The 19,486-nt window shown below is 43.6% G+C and overlaps 2 protein-coding genes across 4 annotated transcripts in view; one reads left to right on the forward strand and one right to left on the reverse strand.

Annotated features, from left to right (window-relative positions):
• Positions 1–615: 615 nt before the first annotated feature.
• Positions 616–10,993, reverse strand: FUCA2 (alpha-L-fucosidase 2). Its single transcript, XM_039568137.1, is given in 8 exon segments — positions 616–874; positions 2,228–2,336; positions 3,500–3,690; positions 5,032–5,242; positions 5,855–6,194; positions 7,878–8,065; positions 10,517–10,767; positions 10,769–10,993. Coding segments are annotated over 8 exon segments (1,641 nt in total). The 5' UTR covers positions 10,979–10,993; the 3' UTR covers positions 616–733.
• A 2,846-nt stretch (positions 10,994–13,839) lies between these two features.
• The window catches only part of PHACTR2 (phosphatase and actin regulator 2), a 132,858-nt gene continuing 127,211 nt past the window's right edge, over positions 13,840–19,486 (forward strand). For 2 of the 3 annotated variants that reach the window (XM_010400053.4, XM_010400076.4), the window contains exon 1: positions 13,841–14,000. In XM_010400053.4, the coding sequence (XP_010398355.2) occupies positions 13,856–14,000 (145 nt within the window). In that variant the 5' untranslated portion in view covers positions 13,841–13,855. Of the gene's footprint in view, positions 14,001–19,486 lie in introns of all 3 variants that reach the window. The other variant, XM_010400062.4, reaches the window with a different exon arrangement.

The raw sequence follows: 19,486 nt of genomic DNA on the forward strand, positions 1-19,486 counted from the left end.
GCTGTAAAAGAAGAGGCAAGTTTTACCCATGTAAAAGTATACAAAATATAAAAACCCAACCCTCTCCCAGTTTACCTGTGTTTCAATAATGGATAGAATTACTCAAGAATAAGAACTTGCAAAAGTAATCACTTCCTTGATGAGAAATGATGATGTGCATATGCATTGCCTGCATGCATTTATGATGAATTCCTAATCCTTACAGGCCTGTACTTTCAGATGTTACCCTACATAGCTGAAACTGCCAGCTAGCACTAGTTAAACACACCTGAAAAAAGTATATTCTTTTCTCTAAAACTGTCAGTTTTTACTGTGCAGTTTTGTGGAAGTTAAATTTCTTGCATTAAAGACGGGGTACAATTGACTTACATGCATTTGAACACCAGCTTGAGCTTTGTTCTTTCTTTTGTCTCTAAAAATTTAGTGCCTGTTTTTCCCCCACCTTATTCTTCACATAACTTGGCCAGAAACTGACTAAACCAAGTGTAGAGGTCAAGGGAGATGCTCAATTTTTCACACAAGTTCAGAGAAACAAACTGTATGCAGAGGATCAATTATTTAGTGCTAGACTTTGTGAGGTTTGTTCCATTCCATCCATTAATAACAGCCCACCTCTCACAGAAAAAGTGAATTTATTGGTGTTTCTCAGTCAAACAAGTAAGTTTAAAACCAGGGATAAGAAAGAGCAAAACATCGGCATCCCCTGCTAGCCAGGGCTCCAGCAGAGTGTGGATCAGTTTACATCAGTCAGTTGTAAGGTCCAGCCCCACTGACATGGCAATTGCTGAGGAGTTAATTGAGGTAGAGCAATAATCATTCCCTTTTCTCCTAGGGCAACCCACTTCAGCAGTTCCTTGTACCCAGCCAGCTTCACCTAAAATAGAAACATACACTGGAGTTAGAACAGCACCTTTTCTAAGTACATATCATTGCAATATTGACAAAATAAATATTGATCTATAGCTACCTTACTAAGTAAGTATCCTTAAATGCTACTTACCAGCCAAATGAGTGATAATTATTAAAGGTAATGGGAAAACATTTGCAAGTAGATATGCAAGTAAAAAAGCTACTCATGTTGGGTCTTGAGAAGTACTTAGGGCTGTAGAAGGTACATAAACACCTTTTGGAAGTATTTGGGGTGGGATTTAGGTCTAAGCAGGGATCGAGGTGCCACATTACAGAGCTTTGCATCCCCTATTTCCAAAATGCCTGCTTCCCATGGTGGAACTTGTAGTCTTGAAAGAGCATCACTCTTACAGAGTGCAGCCACGTATCTAAGAGAAGGCTGATCTGAAGGACTAAAAACCACAAATAGGTTTATGGTGACACTGACACCAGCTGGTGACCTGCTGGAGCAGCTGCAGACCAGTCTCTGCTGCTGAGGAACAGTACTCTCTAGTGCACATAGAGTCTAGCTGCCCCCCCAAAATTCAAGAGGCATCTCCATCACTTCTGAAATTACTCTCTCTCCCTTTTCATGGAGCTGTCTTGGCACCAGTCAGACAACTTTCATATGGAACTACACCAGAAGGGGCAGTCCAGAAACACCCCTAATGCATTTCAGCAGATAATGGACATGTAATGCATGAGAGCAGAGCAGAGCTAAGCCAAAGTAAATCTCCCCCTCAAATGCACACAGTTGATACCAACTTCTGCTTCCTTTGGGCTACTTGCTGCTTTCCAACGTAGGTGTGGCATCACTGTCCTCAACTTCTGACCTCCACTTGGTATAAGATGCACATCTAGGGTCACACTGACTCACTCTTCAGCCTCCCTGGGCAACAAAAACCCTGCGGACGTTCCCTTCCTGCAAGGCTTTGACTTCAAACAACTGCACAACTACAGCAACTCCAGTATCACCAAAGTCATGAGGACAGCTACTTCTAAAGAAAAGTCATGCTGAGTTAGAAGTCTACACAGGAAACAGGAGGGGTGGCACAGTTTTCTTCCCTGCTCCTTGGCCTCTGTGATTCTTAGTTTGCAAGCTAAAGCCATATCCCAGCAACATCTCAGTCTAATTGTGTTTGTTAGAGAAGAAACATCCCCCTGGGAGGCCTATGACAAGGAGGTCCCAGAAAGAAAACAAACATTTTGCTAGGTCTCTTCCAAAGTACTCTGTCCTAAGAGCTAAGCATTCCCAAAGATGCCAGAAACTTAAATAAACACGATGGAACATGATACATCCTAGGAGGGGAGGGGTGTGTGTGTGTGCACTGTCTTTTACCTGTGTTTCTCCAAGCTTAGCCCGTGGCTCACCAAGTTCCAGAGTCCCAGAGCCTGGCCAGTTAAGGAAGATGGCGTTGACTTTCCCTTCTTTAGGGCTGAAAGTGTACCTGGTTGGAAATGGGGAACAAAAAGGCATGTCAGTTTTCCCCTGTAAATTTCTGGAAGTGATATACAAGAGTGCTTTCAAGACTGGAAAAACAGATTAGAAAAGTCAAGATTAATTGCATTTTCACACACAACCATCTTGTCAGATGAATTACGCCCTTTAATAATGTACTGTTCCTTGAAAATTTGTTCCAACAAACTAGAGGTAATGAAGACTATTAAAGAATTGACTACAGATGTTTACCTCTGAATTAACTTTAGCACACATGTAACAACTCAGCCATATAGGAAAGATACTTGCAGGATGTGGAATCACTAACAGATAATTGTAGGTTATATTCAGAAAAACATGGTAATTCCCATCTATACACCAACATGCAAACTAAAATAATTTAATAATAGTATGAATGACAGAGTTTCCACCTTGCACAGCTAGTTTTTAAAAATACTATTTTCATCATGATGCCATTGGAAATCTTGTGGCATACCCCTGAAATATTCCTCCCTCCTTCCTTCATTTAGTTAGAATTTTTTATTGCTCTTGAAAATGATTTTACTAAACAGTCAACAGTTCAGCATCTCCAGGCTAAAGCCAGATGGCCAAATCTTACTGGGAATGGGAGTAAAAACACCCACTGAGACAAGAGGGTCCAGGCCAAAACCCTGATGGATCATTAAGATGTTAGAGAAGCTACAAGTAACGGGGCAGAGGGGAGGCCAGAGACTGGCTATGTTTAGTGACCAAGTAATTGCTGTTATCTTCCCACTTTCTTTCTAAACATCAAGTGACATTGAGTATTCCTTTGTTGAGATAAACACTTCATAGCAATCTTGTATTTCCAGATTTTTTTTTTTTCATTTCTGTTGCCCACTGGAAGGAAACAGATTTACCTAACAGATTAGCCTACACCAAGAAGCAAAAGATCACTAAGAAATGCTTGCAGCTTTGCTTTCAGCCTCAGCATCATCCCAGAACTACAGTCTCTACCTACAGCTTAATCCACACTTTTAGATGCAGTTACTGACACTAACAAAGGTGTTAATGCCTTCACCACATACCAACCATGACAGTGATTTCCGTAGCATCAAGTCATTAGGGATTTGAAAGCTTCACATAACATTGGTGCTGCTTTCCAGAGCCTGCATTTTGGTTCAGCAGCCTTACCAGACTCCTGGTGTGACCGTGTCATTCTGTGCTCTCCACGGTTTCGTTCCATAGATGGCCTCTCCGTTGACCTTCAGCCAGGCACCCACCTGCCTCAGGCGCTCCTCAAACACAACAGCGATGCGACCATCGTGAGTGGGCCCGATATTCATCAGGAAATTTCCTCCACAAGACACTGTTTCTGCAAGTTGCTGAAATGTTTTCAAACACACAGAGCATATGGTTCTGAGTAATGAAATCACATATTTGAAGTACTTTCTAAAGTCTGCTGTACTGCTTCAGAATGATGAACCAAATGAGTTATGTTTCTGCTGCACACTGAGACTTTGGGGTTCATCCCAACAGTTAATACAAAATTTAAGCTCCCATGAAACAAAGCTCTGCTGTCAATTTTTACATCAGAAAACAGCCCCAAATACCTTCTTGCACCAATATATCTACCTGAATCTACCTTACAATCAGATCATACAACTCTTTATCATTTCAACTTCTGCAAGAATGTCATGAGGGTTTTACCAATAGGACAGATGATTTCCCTGCACCAGAGTAGAATAAGGCTAACAGTTGCTACTTCATCTTTATTCAATCTTAGAAAAGCAACTTCCTCCTTCCTCCTGTTTGATGCTTTTCCTATTTTACAGGAACATCTGTAAAACACAAGGAAGCCTCCTACAAAGTCTATAAAATTTGTGTTCATATCCACACTGCCCTCCAGAGATCATGGACTGAGATGCTAAGTCTGAGAGACAGCTGGAGACAAGCTGCTGAATTAATTCAAACTTTCTGCCTCTGAAAAGAGGTTACTTCAACTTGAAATTGTCTTTTGCAAGGACAGCACTAGAAACAGATTTGACTTAAGCAACAGTAACAATCTTTCCCTTATTAGCTGAATTTTGCAATTAAATGAATTATTCTGAAAGACTGATCAGTCTTACTTGCATTCAGGTATCCTAAGCTTCAAATCTCTTTTTAATACCTTAGACTAGTAAGGGAATCAATGTTCTAACGACGCCAGCTGTCTGCTTCTGGTAATGTTTACCTGTATGTCTAAGGAAAGTGCCTCACTACAAAGTAAAACTACTGCTGAGTCATAAAGTGTTTCTATCTGTAAAGGGGAAAAGATGTAGACTTTAATCAGGAGTTCCTACACAGGAGCCCTGAAACTGCAACTGTTTGCTTCTCATCAGCTTGCATATGCAGTTACCAGAGAAACTTAGTAGAAAAGGTAATGATGAGATGTCCAGATCAGTCCTTGGCCAGTTATTCACAGGGGAATGGCTTCTAAGAAACTGACTGAATTTTTACTAGAAATTCATTTTGTAGAAACGATTAAGAGAAAAGTTAAGAGTTACATGGATATTCCATACCACCAGCGTTAGGCTGGAAATTGACAAAATTATTTATTATTTCACAGATTCACTGTTGAACTAAAATAATATTATTTATAAAAACAGATACGTAATTGACCAGCACAATATAATAATCAGGAGAGAGAAATGGGGAGTGGCAGTAGCTGCTGTGCCCCACGGTACCTTCACCAAGTCCTCGATGGCGAGGTAGTCGCCAAGCCGCGCGTCCCTGCGGTACCCCCAGGAGCTGCGGTCGATGGTCATGCAGTTCTCCCACTTGTGGGGCAGGAGGTGCCCGGGGTTGTAGCGGTCACTGCACGTGTAGAAGCCGCCATGGGTGCAGATGCTGCCAACTCCCCAGCGGTCATTGGTCACTACTGTATCCCGGACTGGGCTGGGAAAAGAGGAGTTTTATTGCTTATTCTATAAAAGGCAGTCACAGCCAGCATAACCCCTTCCCGCACACACCCCTCCCAGGAACTAACATTTTGGATGACTTCTGTACTATTAATTTATTACAATAAGATTAAGTGCAATGTCAGGAATTCTATTCTCATCCTTTGCTAATAAAAGGTCTAGATCGGCATTTCTTAGGGAAGTAAGCTCCAGACTTTTACAGGAGCTCTGCCAGAAATCACTCTGCACTTCATATCCACTGCCAGATGTTCAGTCTGCGATGACAACAATGTACCCATACTCTCAAATTGTCCTGCTATCCTGTGTTTCTGTGCAACAGCAAATACTTATGGAAGACTATGATTAAACAGAATAGCCAATACCATCTTAACTGATTAATTTGCAAATGTGTTTAAAAACTACAAAACAGTCTTTTTCTAAAGCTAGCTTTGATAATTCTAGGAAAGATCTTGATTCTGTATTTTAGGAGAATTATTATTTTGTTAAGTCCTCTTAACTAGAAGTAACAGGTTCCACAAAACCAACAGAAAATGAAACTGGACACAGAGCAGAATTTTAGATAAGGAGCTAAACCAGCATCATTATGTACCTGTCATTATACAGCCAAGCCAAGAAACCAGTGCTGTTCCAGTAAGTATCTGGAGCATTTCCATCCCCATCAGACCAAATTATTTCTGGCTGGTACTTGGTCACAATTTCATAGAGTTCTGGTAATGATTTGCTGGTTGGAAACTTTCTTGTCTTAAAGGCATTGGTGGCATCCTCAAGGAAGAGACGATTAAACCATTCAAACAGGGAATGGTATAACCCAAAATGCAAGTCAGTCCTGTTTCTAACAGATGTTGCTAGCTCAGCAACAAGATCTCGCTTTGGTCCCACATCAACAGCATTCCAGTTCCAAGAATATTTGGACCCCCACAAAGTAAAGCCTAAAACCAGAAAAATCAGAGGATAAGAAAGAGAAGAAGAAGAGAGGAAGTTACACTTCTTCTTTCTGGAAAATGGTTGAAAGCGTTGCAAAAAATAAAATGATAAAAATGATATATGTAATAATATTGTTGTCATGGTATAAAGTGTACCTATAACCTGTTTATGCACAATGATAGTAGTTTTAAGATCAGAATACCATGTATTTTTTAATACATACACATATATATTTATATTTTTAATTTGTGTAAAGCTTAGGATAATTATTCCTTCTCTTTAATTATTCAGTCTATTCGTATGTCCCAATTAAATTAACTGGATGACTTTTAAAGCCCCTTCCGACACAAGGCATTCTATAACTCTATGACTCTATGAAATTAACCAAAAATACAGCAGCTTTTGAGGCATCTACATCAAACGTGAACTGTATATACACGATCAGCAGCTGGAAGATAAAATTGTTTCTCAGCTGCAGAAAGCCCAAACTATCATTTGCATTCAAAGACTGTTCTCTTCTCTTCTGTTTCCATCTTATGCAAATGTTCACTTTTTGTTTGCCTTCATATTTATAACAGCTCAGTCAACTACTCCATACATGTATAAGCAGAGGGCAAAAACTCCTGAAACAGCTTTTAAAATATCAGCATTAAATATCAGGAGGGATTTGACCTTTCAGATATCCACCAGTCCAGCACAAGCACTTCCAAATACTACTGCACTGCAGACTCAGACCACTGCCAGAGGAGCTCCACTCTCACTCTCAAACTGCTTTATACTCACTGCCTAATAAATCTTGCGACATTTTTGTGAACTGGATACATGCAATTGTATTGACTACACAAACAACCTAAAAATTCATGCAGAAGGCTATTGGACAGAATCCTGGTTCTTTTGAAGTCACTGGTAATTTCACCACAGGCATCATCAAGTTCAAGATTTATGTGTGTCAGAGCTGAGATTAAAACTGACACATCACAAATTGCCAGCCTTGAACCCACATCTCACAAAGACCAACAACATTCATTAGATGTATTCTAGTATATCTTAATATTTTATACTTTCTTTGCTACTGTATTTCCTTCCAGAAGCTTTCTTTTTCTTTATGTTTCTCTGCAAAGCATCTTCCAATTACAGTGCTAAAAAACCACAATTGTGCCTGTAAAGCTACAGATCTGGTTCAAGGTTTTGGCTTCTGTGCACTACATCAGGAAGAGCTATACCTTCCTAAATCTGAAGCTGACTCCTAGAACATGCTCCTAAATTCCTTGGAGAAACCAATGGCGTTTGTTAACTGCCTGCAAACAGCAGCTCTCCAAATGTTAAACAGCGCAGAATTCACTTTTATGGTTCCTTCAGCAATAAATCGCACAGAAACAAAAAATAAACTATGGCCACTGCAGGAAGCTCAGCTGCCACCACCACTTCAGGCTGTCCTCCCTACAGCAAGACAACAGCAGCACAACCTATTGCTCCTCCTATGCAACTCCATGGCCACAGCTTTGTGTAAGAGTCAGGAAAACACCTGCACATTTCTTGGGTAGTTTTTGTTTCCTCTCTGGCTGTGGTGGGCCAGGTATGCCTCTCTGGCTTTCTCGATGTCTCTAAGAAGGCAGGAAAGTCACCTGCTTTTTTCATCTATTGACAGAAATGCAACAATTACGAACATTCACAAAGCTTCCACTTACCCTCATGATGTTTTGAGGTTAAGACAACATATTTTGCACCTGAAGCCTTCAGAATATCTGCCCACTGGTTGGGATCAAAGAACTCTGCTGTAAACAGAGGACCAAAATCTTCATAACTGAAGCCAGGTGGGTAATTTGCTTCCATAAATTTCACATAGGGCTCTCTCTTTTCCTTCTGCCAGTACCACCTATAAAAAACAGAACAAAACATGTCTGCTGATGTATTTTTAGACAAAGAAAAGAGAATTGAAATTATCAGCTCTTATTTAACACTGAGAGGTAGAGGCTTTGGAGGTACATGACACTGGCAATAAGACAAAATTGCTCCAGAAGAGTACTGATTATCAAAGATTTCCTCTTCTCTATCCTGTTTGTCCATGCTCTACATCTTTGAATCACTACACTTTGGAAAGGTCCCAGAATGTCATCTGAACCAATGAAAAAAGCAGCTACAGTTTGAGAATGAAAAAATGACAGTCTTGGTCAATACCCAGATCTCAGAACTGTACTAGAGAGCACATACAGTCTGGGTAAGCAGCTCAGGTGGCATGAGAAATGCTTTTTTCCTGGACTTGGCATGACTCACCTCCTCAAGTCTCACACCTCAGCCATCAGGCATCTCTGCTCTGCCCCCCACTTTGCAATCCCTGCCACCCACAAACATGGGGACCATCAGCTTTACCTCTCTGACAGTCCCGAGTCCTCTACACAACTGCAGCTGAGTGACCCAAAGTCCACAGCCCTGGGGCCAGAGAGAGCTGTGACCAGGTCACTGCAGCCTCTGCACACCTGAGGCTCCAAAGCAAAGGCACCCTGCTAGAAGAAGGCATGTCCTCCAGCAAAAACCAGCCCCTGCAAGAACGCCACACACTTACAAATGCATCTCTGCCACCTTCTTATGAATGAAACCGAGCAGTAAAAATCCTCTTGTCAAATTTAGACATACATGAAAATAGACTGAAATGAGTTTCTCTCTCTTGTCCAGAGCTGGACTCTGACCTCAGCTCTCTAAGACCATAGTGTGAACATTGTTGTAACCTTCCCAAAACCACTTCAGCATAAACCAACACAATCTCTGGCAGCCAACAGGGAAAAAAGCCTTAAAAGAAAGAGGCTGAGACAGCTTTCCTCATTGAAAGAACCAGGGGCAGAGGAAATAACAACAACAAAGAAAAGCAAACAATTTTTTTTAAAATAAAAACAAACAAAAAACCCACTCTGATTTCAAAGTATGTAATTTCTTAAATTAAAAAGTAACAACCTTGATTCTGTCTCTTTGTCACATGGTTTGCTAACATGAACACTTCCATGCTGCCATGAATAGAGTCTAGAAACATCCTTATCAAGGCTGTGCAGCTCTGAGGGAAGGAGGACAGGATGGGTGATAATAGTTTATGACCTTCCATTTGAAGCTGCTAATACAGGACCTCAGTCATCTGACTGCATATGCTGTCAGAAGGCCCTGAAGCAGCTCTATACCCACACCTGCCTAAGGATGGGAGACTGCAGGAACATAAAAAGCAGAGTTTTGGGGTCAGAAACCAAATGCTCAATCCTGAATCTGTGCACTACTACCAGAGTTCAGCACTCTGAGTGAAGCTTGAACCCAAACCTAGTTCTGTCCCACCCCTCCAAAAGTAATTTATTAGTAAATGTAGTCTGCATTAAAAACCTGCTGAAACCCTTGAACTGAATAATGAAAAGAACAGGTAAAATATTGTCAGAAAACATTGATTAGGTACATGCTGGCTTGTTTTGCAAATATTGTAATTAAGGTTCACCATAGCTCTGCCACAAACCTGCTCTTATCTTCATATTGTAAATAATGATGTGTCTCACTTGAAGTCTCACAGGAAGTACTTGGTAGAGGATGGAAAGATCACAGCAAAAATATGCTTACAGCCAAAGGGCCTGAACCAATGAACACTCACAAAACAAAGGTTTCATTGAGCCTCTGAACTAAAATTATTTGAAGGATCAGAGCTATAGGTTCTCTTAAGAGCAAAGCACTCTTGAATAATAGCAGTAATGGTAACAAAAGAGAAGAAAACCATCAGCAGCACAGCATGTGCACAAGAAAACAGCAAGGCTGCTTGCCAAGTAAGGGTAGTGATGGGCTCCTGCGCTCCCCACAGTGCTCCAGCAGCTGTACAAGGCTGCTCCAGAGGCCGGGCGATCCCAAACACCTGTTCCCACAAGGGACAACCCCTTCACCCATCCATTCATGGTGGTCCTGGAGGGGTCTCTTTCGGCCACTCCACCAACCACCTCTCTCACCAACACTGGTGTGCTGCAAAGCACTTCTCTCAGCTCTACCAGCTCTCTGTTTAATTTAGTCACTTCAGCCAAGGTATTCAGGGGTTTTAGGGCTGGGCAGACAGGCGCTCAGACACACCAGAAGCACTTTAAACTCCACTTCCTCCGCAAACGGCGCCATGGAGACCATGGCCTCGGGTGGACACAGAGCTCTTCCCACACACCTGAGCTCCATGGTGAGCCGGCAGAGGGGCTCCAACCCACACCACCGCTGTACGGGGAGACACCACACCATCCCCGCCTGCCCTGAGCGCTGCTCTCCAAGCAGAGCCCTCGGGCCGCAGCCGTTCCGGTGCGACCAGAACGCTCCGGCTGCAGCTCACCAGAACCACTCGCTGCCGAAGCTGGGCACCGAGAACACGCCCCAGTGGATGAAGATGCCGAACTTCGCCTCGTCAAACCAGGCGGGCAGCGGCCGGGCGTCCAGCGAGCCCCAGGTGGGCTCGTAGCGGGGCCGCGCCAGCAGCAGCCCGGGCAGCCCCAGCAGCAGCAGCGCCGGCGCGGCGCGGCCGCCCGGGCCCGACATGGCGGCGGCGGGGCCGGGGAAGGAGGCGGCTCCGCGCGGCGGGGCTTGCGGCGCTGCTCGGCCGGGCCGGGCCGGGCCGGGCTGGGGAAGGGAAAGGAAAGGGCACGGGTGGGCCGAGCTCCGACTGTCCCCGCCCCGCCGAGCCCGCCGGCCGAACGCGGGTGCCGGGCTCCAGCTCTGCCCCTGGCGGCTCCCAGCCGCCACCGCCGTTCCTGCGCGCCGCCTCCGCCCCGCCCGCCGCCGGGGGGCTCGTCCCCATCAGTGCCGCTCTATCTGGCTGCTCGATCACAAATTGCCTCCTGGATTTTAAGGATTTTAAGAAAATGAAGTAACTGGCTGATGCCTCGGCCGACATCCCACCGTGCTCCTACCCTGGACGCCCCGTCAGCCTCGCCCGGGAGCGGCCTGACGGTGTCTGCTGGATCTACAGCGGGGCCCCGGCCTGAGCCTTGGATCTGCGTCCTCTCCGCCTGCTTACGACCGCAGGCTCAGCTTCCCTCCCCTTCCCAAGAAGGACAGGGTGTAACATCGCTCTGCAGCTCCTTCCAGCCGACTTGAACGTGGAGGCTTCCCAGGTAGAGAGGTGCCCCAAAGCCTGTCAAGGAAACATTTCTTTGATCATTAGAATGGCCTGTGCTGGAGCTGCCTCAGTTCCGTAGAAGACACTTGACGTTTGTGCTGCGGATCACGGGTGGCAGGCACACACTTTAACAGATACATCTTCCAGCAACTTGTTGCCCGAGCTGGTGCTTCTCCAGTCTTTCCTGACGCCAGAATTCTGTATTTTTATTTCAGCCCCCAGCTGCCATGGGACAGTCTTTCCGAAATAATTTGGTTTAGTCAGCAGATACTAACTTTCCATAATCATCACCACAAATGGAAGTTTCTTTGGCAATCTCATCAGAACAGTTGAAAATGAATGAGCAGGCAACTGAACTAATCTCTCTCCAACTGGGAAGGATGTTCTATGGAAACAGAGCTTCAGTTTCCAGAGCCATTAAGCACAGCTGTTGCATCTAATTTAAAAAGTATTTCAAGGGCTGTGAAAACAAGATGTACATAATTTTGTAATATTTTCATTTATATACATTGGTTAATATAATAAGTTACAGTCAGATAAAAAACATTGTGATTATCATATTATTCTTTCTGACTGGCTGTTCACATTACTCTGATTTACCAAAGCACTTTGATATTACAACAGGAGCCTCTTCATATCTCTTTTACATTCACTGTTGACCTACTTTATGTCTTCTTTTGCCTTCACCTCTTTAGAAGTCACTTTGCTTCTCAAAAGGAATCTTTAGATGCCTTTGACCTTTTGCTATGGTATCCTTTCTAGTTTATCTTTTGATTTCTTCATGTTCTCCTTTTCGATCACACTAAAGGATTGCAGACACTGAGCCGCTCCGTAATGTGGGAATTTTGAAGCATACATTTTGTACAGCACGACAAAGTTACAATTGCTCTGTGGCTCAAAATGTTTGGAAGGAAAAATGATTTTAAAAAAGCTCAGGGTCTGACCCAAAGCTTGCTGACCTGCCATAAACTTTGGTGAGGTTTGAAGCAGGGACTGTGTATTTCAATAATGAACTTGATCACATCTCTTAAAAAAGAAAGAAAAGTGGCAAACATTTCAGTAAATAGCAGGGATGAGTACACTTCTGATTAAGGCCTAAATAGGTCCAGAAAATGTCACTAGCCCACACACGCCCAGCTACTGAAGTCTGTGGTGGGGAAAAAGGTCCTTGGTGTACAATCACATTTGTAATGATGCAAGTTGCAAAGGGTAAATAATAAAAATAGCACATTGTCAGCTTTTGTGACTAGCACAGGACTGGTGTGTGCAGCTGCAAAAGCTCTCTAAGCATGGGTACAGCGTGCTGTCTGTGTGACCATGGAGCTTCTGGGCCCCATGAGAGGGACTGTAAGCAAGGAGCTCACGGCCGTGCCCTTGCGAGGAGAAGCCCCTGCCTCTCCCTCTCACAGCACAGTCCCACTGGGAAAGCTCTGCGGCTAGAGAAGGAGCAGGCTGGTCTGTCAGCAGAGGGAAGAAGGAGAGGAAATAATGAAGGCAATTCCCTGGGACAAGCTAGGCAAAAAAGGCCTTTTGACCTGACTAATGGCTGACATGTACTGGATCAATTGCTTGGACAAATGCAGAGGGTGACTGCTGGGAAGATCACAAAACCTCGGTGCCTGGGGAGTGCACGGGGCTCGGCATTGAGACGAAGGCACTTGCCTGTTTTTGGAAGCAGAAACCAGAAACTGAATTTTGCATGGACAAATTTCAGACTTGACAGATTTTGATTCAGACCTGGAGAACCATAGTTGTTCAAATGCAGCCTGAATGCAACTTTCACATTGGATAGCTAGATAATGCAACTATGGATGCATTAAAAATATAAGGTACAGGCTTTTCTGGTTTTGTCATTGTGGCTGCATGGCAGTGAGGATTTTATTCAAGGTAGAATGTAGTATGACTTGCCTGAAAGAAGCAGTGTAAACATTAAATTTCCTCTTAAAAATGCATCTTGCTGTGAAAGGGTTTCTGTAAAACACCAGGAAATGAAACCATGCAGGTTGATTTTGCTTCTGCCTAGGTCTGTGTGACTGATCTGAAAGGAAGGAGAGTACCTTCCTGCCAAAGTTAGCTAAGTCTCTTACATGCAACCCAATCCTTAAGAAAGATGGGGAGGGAGGTGATGGGGGGGACATTTGACTCGTCTCCCTCGCGGCTCTTCTCGCAGGGATGCGATGCCTTGTGCAACCTTCCGGCTTTGCGGGGGAGAGGGCACCCTGTTACACAAAACAGAAGTGGTGGTGTGGGTTGCTCGGCTCTTTTTAACTGATTCTCTTTTCTTTTTTTTCTTTTTTCCCCGAGAGATCGCAATGGCGGGAGCATGAAGACACCCCGGGGGATGGCTGCATCCTCGCACCCAACCCCCCATTTTGCTTCGCTCCTGTGCAAATACAAAATTTATGTTCCCAGAAACCCAAAATCGCCGCCGGCGTCCCGGCGGGGCGGTCGGAAGAGAAGGGCGGCTCTTCCTCCGCAAACTTTCCCTGTCCCCTCCCTCGCCGCTTCTCTCCCTCCTCTTCTCTCCTCCCTGCCCTTCTCGGCTCCCCGTCGACGATGGCTGAGAGGCCAGGGAGCAGCGGGACAGCATCGCTGCCCGTCTGGTCCTTGCCCGGTCCCCGCGGCCGCTCCCAAAGCGACATCTCCTCCTTCTCCTCCTCCCGGAGGACCTGCCTGCTGCGGTCCAACGTGGGCGGCTCAGGTAAGGGGGAGGGAGGGAAGGGTCCTTGTGTCGGAGACCTCGGAGCCGAGCTGAATTTGGGAATTCGGGAAAAGACATCCTCCTTGACACCCTGCCCTGCTCTCCCAGACGTGGGACTTGTCTTTTCTCGGTGACCAGTAGTGTGAATTTCTGGTGTACGTGGTGCTTGATCTACTCCTTGATAAGATGTTTGGAGAGTTGCAGGCTTTTTATACCTGTGTTCACATATTTAAATTAATCCTGGTAACATTGTGGCTACGCACCCATTTGGCAAAGCAACTCTGGCTGCAAGGGCAAAAAAGTCCCAGGACGTCAAAACTCCTCATCTTGCTACTTCACACATTACACTTCAACTGCATGTCAGAATTTTACCTCATGCCCTTATATCTGCTTCGGGATTTTAATAGGTGAGAAAAACCGATGTGCAAGTCAGAATCCCACCAACTTTCTTCAGGAAGCAATCCCTGCAAGTGCACACAGGATGATTTGGGGGTGGAAGCTGGCCCTTTGGGACAGAGTAGGCTTCCTAAAGAATTTAGAGAAGATTTGCTGTGTAAAAGGAGAGGAAGTGAGGGTCCTAGTTTACTGTGCAGCTACTTGAAAGTGGCCAAAGTTTTACTCAGTCTGTTTCCTGAGGCAGGGCACAAAGGAAAATGAAATTCTGGTCTCTGCAGGGCTGAGCACATTTTGACAATGTGTGCTTGCCCAGTTGCAAATCAGTCCTGCTCTATTGACTAGAAGTCTGTAGGCACATACACCCTGGTGATGCCGGTATTTTGGGTGCACTCACACACTACTGCAGAGGTACCTATGAACCACCATCAGGGAAGCTCCAGAGTGCATTGAGGGACCTCCTCTGCTGCAGCACAAGACAGTGCAGTGCGTGGTTGGGTCTGCAATGGACCACAATGTTCTCTTATGTTTGGTCCTCAGGGAATCTTAAGATGAAGCAGAACATTTGCTTGGGGAAGATCAACTATACAGCTACGCCTGCCTGATGAGGGGAGAGGGAATGAAAACTTGCTTAGTCACACAGGAGCAAGTAGATTCAGCTTATGGGGCCAGAGGCTGCTAGCAAAAACAACTCCATGCCATTTTCTGTATAATTTTCTGCTCTACTTTTTTTCTGTGACTACTTAAAAGTTATGGTGAAGGTCATTTGGGACAGGGAGGAGGGGGGAGGTTCTAGTGCTTCAGAAAGGACTACTTTTAGGGGTAAGGTGTATTTCAGCACTGCCTGGAGAGTGGTGCATGAACAATGCCCTATGACTGGATGTGTACACCCCTGGATCCAGAGGGATCCCTGCAGAGGGATCATCACAGAGGCTGACAAGATTGAGACCATATCAATGTAGACTATGTTGGTTGGTGGCTTAAGTACAAAAACTACTGACAATGAGCTGGGTTCATTATGAGAGACTGGCAAATCCAGTGGAAGTAAAATGAAAGGGTTTTCAAAGATGTGTTGTTACTTGTAGTTTCTTACACATGACATTATAGTATCCCTGTTGCCTGACTTGATTTTTTATTTTAATTTTGAGGATGTGCTTCCTGCCACTAAGGGACAAGTGTTGCTTTCTTTTTTTTTTTTTGGTCACATTTTCTTTCATTCTATATTTTCTCCCTTGATGCTTCCTGTATCTTTTTTCCAGCTGCTCACTGGACACAACAAAAACACTTACATGTGGCCACATAACAGTTGATTCCCTCTTCAAAAAGGAAAGAATGCATTAAAGATGCAAAGCTGTTTAATTTTTAATATGGTGTTTAGAGAATTGGTTTTATACTGAGGTGCCATTAAAATAACCTGCTTTTTCATTCCCCTACTAACCTGGAGAACAACTGTAATGGGGACAGAAATGTGAAGCACTTAGAGGAACAATATGAGTCATTATTTTTGCTTCTACCTTTTTCTCTAGCCATATCATTTGTTTAAAGTAGGTGACTCATTTACATCAGATGTTACCTGTGCTCCAACTGCTGCATGTATAGAAGAACAATTTGCATTTTAAATAACCTGCAAAATGTTTGCTTTATGCCTGTTCCTGGGCTGAGTCACTTGCAGCTGTTGAAGTCACAATTTGCAGCTTCTGTTGCATATTTATTTTCATTTTCTAGAACCTGGCATGAGTTGTGCTGAGAAGAGGTTGTCTCCTCACACTCCATCAGTGATTGGTACCCATGTAGAGGATCACAATGTCATTTATTTTACCACCTTCTGATCCACCATTCTCAATGCCGGATCCATTAAAAGGCAATATTTTTAGAGACCCTTCTAGCTAAGGGAAATATAATAGCTTTTTTTAAAGCAGCTTTGGCAGTGGTTCATAAAACAAATCTGTTTGTTATTCTAGGTCAGTACTGTATGTATCTTGATAGTGCAGTGAGGCTGGTCGGGGGGATCCTCATGTTTGTGCTGTCTGTACTTTCTTATCCCCACTCCTTCTTCTTCTGCTATTCTTACACACTGACAGAAGCAACTTCCTGGTATCACTTTACAGCATCTCACTTCATTAGCTGCCATCCAGTGTGTAAGGACAATATATTTTCAGGACTTTCTTCTTAAAGCTAACCTTTTGTTTTAGTGCTAGTGGTAGAAGATGACTTAATTTCTCTTTCTGGGCTGTCACCTCACCCACTGTTTTGTCGGGCCTTTTGTAAGCCCCTAGGAGGAATAAGGTGATATTTATCACCAGTATGGGTGGCATGATCTAGAATTTTGATGTAGACCCCGAAAAAGGGCAATGTTAGGAAAGTTCAAAGCCTCTATGACAGGCATAGCATGTGCATCACTTCAACATTGTGGTACGCCCCAGCTGACAACTGGCTGGTTTGCCAGAGCATCTGAAGGAGATTGGTGAAGAAAAACATACTCTTCTAAAATTTCAGAGCAACACCAGAGCCACTTGCAGAAAGCTGCTAGAATTACACACCTTTAAGCAGTCTTCCATGTTTAGTGACTAGATTTAAACCCACTCTAAAGGTGAATCAAGTAAGTCAAGTTTCTTAATGTGTCCAATACAGATGGGGACTGAACTGCCGTTTCAAAAAAAGACCCTGTTAAATGCCTTCCCAGACCTCATCCAAAATCTAGATTTGGTGGTTGTGGGGCTGAAGGTAGCTCTCAGCATGAGCTGTGGGTCCTGGGGTGCAGGATGGAGGAGATGCTGTTTCATATCAGCCACCTCTGTGCTCCGATGGTGAAGCGGAGGCAGTGGTTCTCTTTGTGACAGCCCTCAGGCACCAACCTCCTCTGCTGCGGTGCCCGCACTTTATCTGCATGTCCGTGTAGACAGTTTTCGGTTCGCTCTCTTTTTAGTGTTGTGGGTTTTGCTGTACAGCCTTGCCTTTTGCTCTGAAGGCAGTGAGGTCTGTGGCGAGGTACATCTTGGTGAAAAGGGAACCGTACTGCTCAGACCAGAAGTCAGAAAAACACAGATCTCTCTGCTCTGGGATTGACACTCTTGTATTGTTGCAGTTCCTCTTGAGGTCTTGCTCTTTGGCAAGAAGCAGTTTCAGGTCATTTATTGCATTAGTAAGAAATGCACCTTTCAGGTGGAGAGGTGAGCTCCTCATGCATCTTTCCATTCCTTTCATGGGGTTTTTTGAGTCCTTCTTATGACAGACAAAAGAAACCTACCTAAGAATTCAGACAAGAATTCATTGGTACCTCATAGCCCAGATGCTGGATTGCAGAAGAAAATGAAAGCCTGAGTGCAAATGACAGTCCTGTCTCAAAATTTGCACATCCCAGGATTATTCTGGGTATTTTTGCAAGTTAATTTATTCAAAAATGATCATGAGTGACATCTATGATGCCATCTGCTGCTGACTCCAAAGTAGGGTGGGTGAAAAGACTGCTTAAAATCCCCCAGTTAAATGAAGAACTGGGGAAGCTTTCATGTAGTGATCGGAGCATCAAAGTGGATGATGTTAGAAAAGAAAATTCATGATTTTTGGACTTATTTAAGATTTTCATGGCTAGAGTACCCCACTTTGCAAAGTGAACAAATGTCAGATTGTCTTTTTACTGAACAAACTCTCTGGTTCATGCAAAGGACACATTTTTGACAGCTGAACGTATTTGAGAATCTAGAAAGGGTGAAAATCAGAATATTGACATTGACCTCTAGACACTGACCTGATTATCTGAGGGCATGGAACCTAGGGGAAAAGGTAAATTTTGGGTGGGTAGGTAGCTGTTAAGGTGTGTCTGTATTTCCCTCTGCACTTGCACTCGTATTTCCCCAAATGGCTACAGATTCCAGTTTCCATATACACCAAGCAAGAGTCCTACCAAGCTCTCTGGGAGTTAGAAAAATGTTGTCTTTCAGTCCTAAGATGGGATTGATGAGGGAGAATATTTGTGCTGTGGGAGAACACCATAAATAAAGCAGCTGATTCTGGTACATTTTATGAAAATATGGGAGTTATGGGAAAACATGGTTCTCCATCGTACTAAGCAGGACTTGTTTACAACATAGGTTGAAGTACAGAATTTTGCAAGAAGCCCAAGGCAGACAATTTGTGGTAGAAATCTATAGTAGAAGTTAAGACAAGTAATAATTTGGTGGGATTTAGAAACTCAGCATGACTGTGTCATTTCCAAGAGTTAGTGCATCTTGTCCTAGGTTCACATTAATATTTTTGCATCAATTAAAAATTTTAAAATATCAGGAAGAGGCAGCAAGCATAAGCAAATGAAATTTGACTTATGCTCATAGAATTGAAGCATCTACTTCTTTGTAATAATCTATTTAGGCCATGACCCCATAATGTTAGATCCCATCCTGGTCAGCCTTACATGTAACTTGTAGTTTCAGAATGATGCGGAGGAAAAATATAGGAATCATTTGTACTGAATACATTGACAAAGTTTAAGTCTGCCTGAAAAACAGTTCAGTTTATAAAATAGATGGGCGTGTGGAGAAGAAGCATGTGTCAGAATATAGTCAGCCATTTCTAATCTGAGTTTATACCAAAATATATGCAAAATAAGAACCTGCTTGTTCTATACTGGACTAAAAGACATTATTCCTCACCAACTCTTGCAGAATAACTGGAGTAGGTTCTTGTTACTAGCCCAGCCTGATTAAGCATGAAAGGGGAAACCCTGGGAATACCATGATTTATAAATATAAACCATGTATTCTACATGTCATTTATACATGGCATAGTTTCTGAGACAAAAATTTTACAATAATATATTCATACTTGGGCTCAGGCTTAAAAAAATTTTTTTTTTATATATGATGACAATCTTCATGGTTGGCTAAGTAGAAAGTAAGCTCCAAACAGCTTCAGCATAGGATTTGATGCATGTTTTTCATCAGCCAGACCAGTAATTGAGGCTGAGATCTGCTCAGTGGTTTGCTGCCGAGCGTGTTTTAGTTTCTCAAGGCCCTTTGGCATTTAGCACTTCCTGCTCCTCTGTGGCTTCTAGCAAGTAACCATTTAATATCAGACCACACGTCAAGTACGAAGGC

The sequence above is a fragment of the Corvus cornix genome, chromosome 3, assembly GCF_000738735.6.
Source record: "Corvus cornix cornix isolate S_Up_H32 chromosome 3, ASM73873v5, whole genome shotgun sequence".
NCBI classification, from domain to species: domain Eukaryota; kingdom Metazoa; phylum Chordata; class Aves; order Passeriformes; family Corvidae; genus Corvus; species Corvus cornix.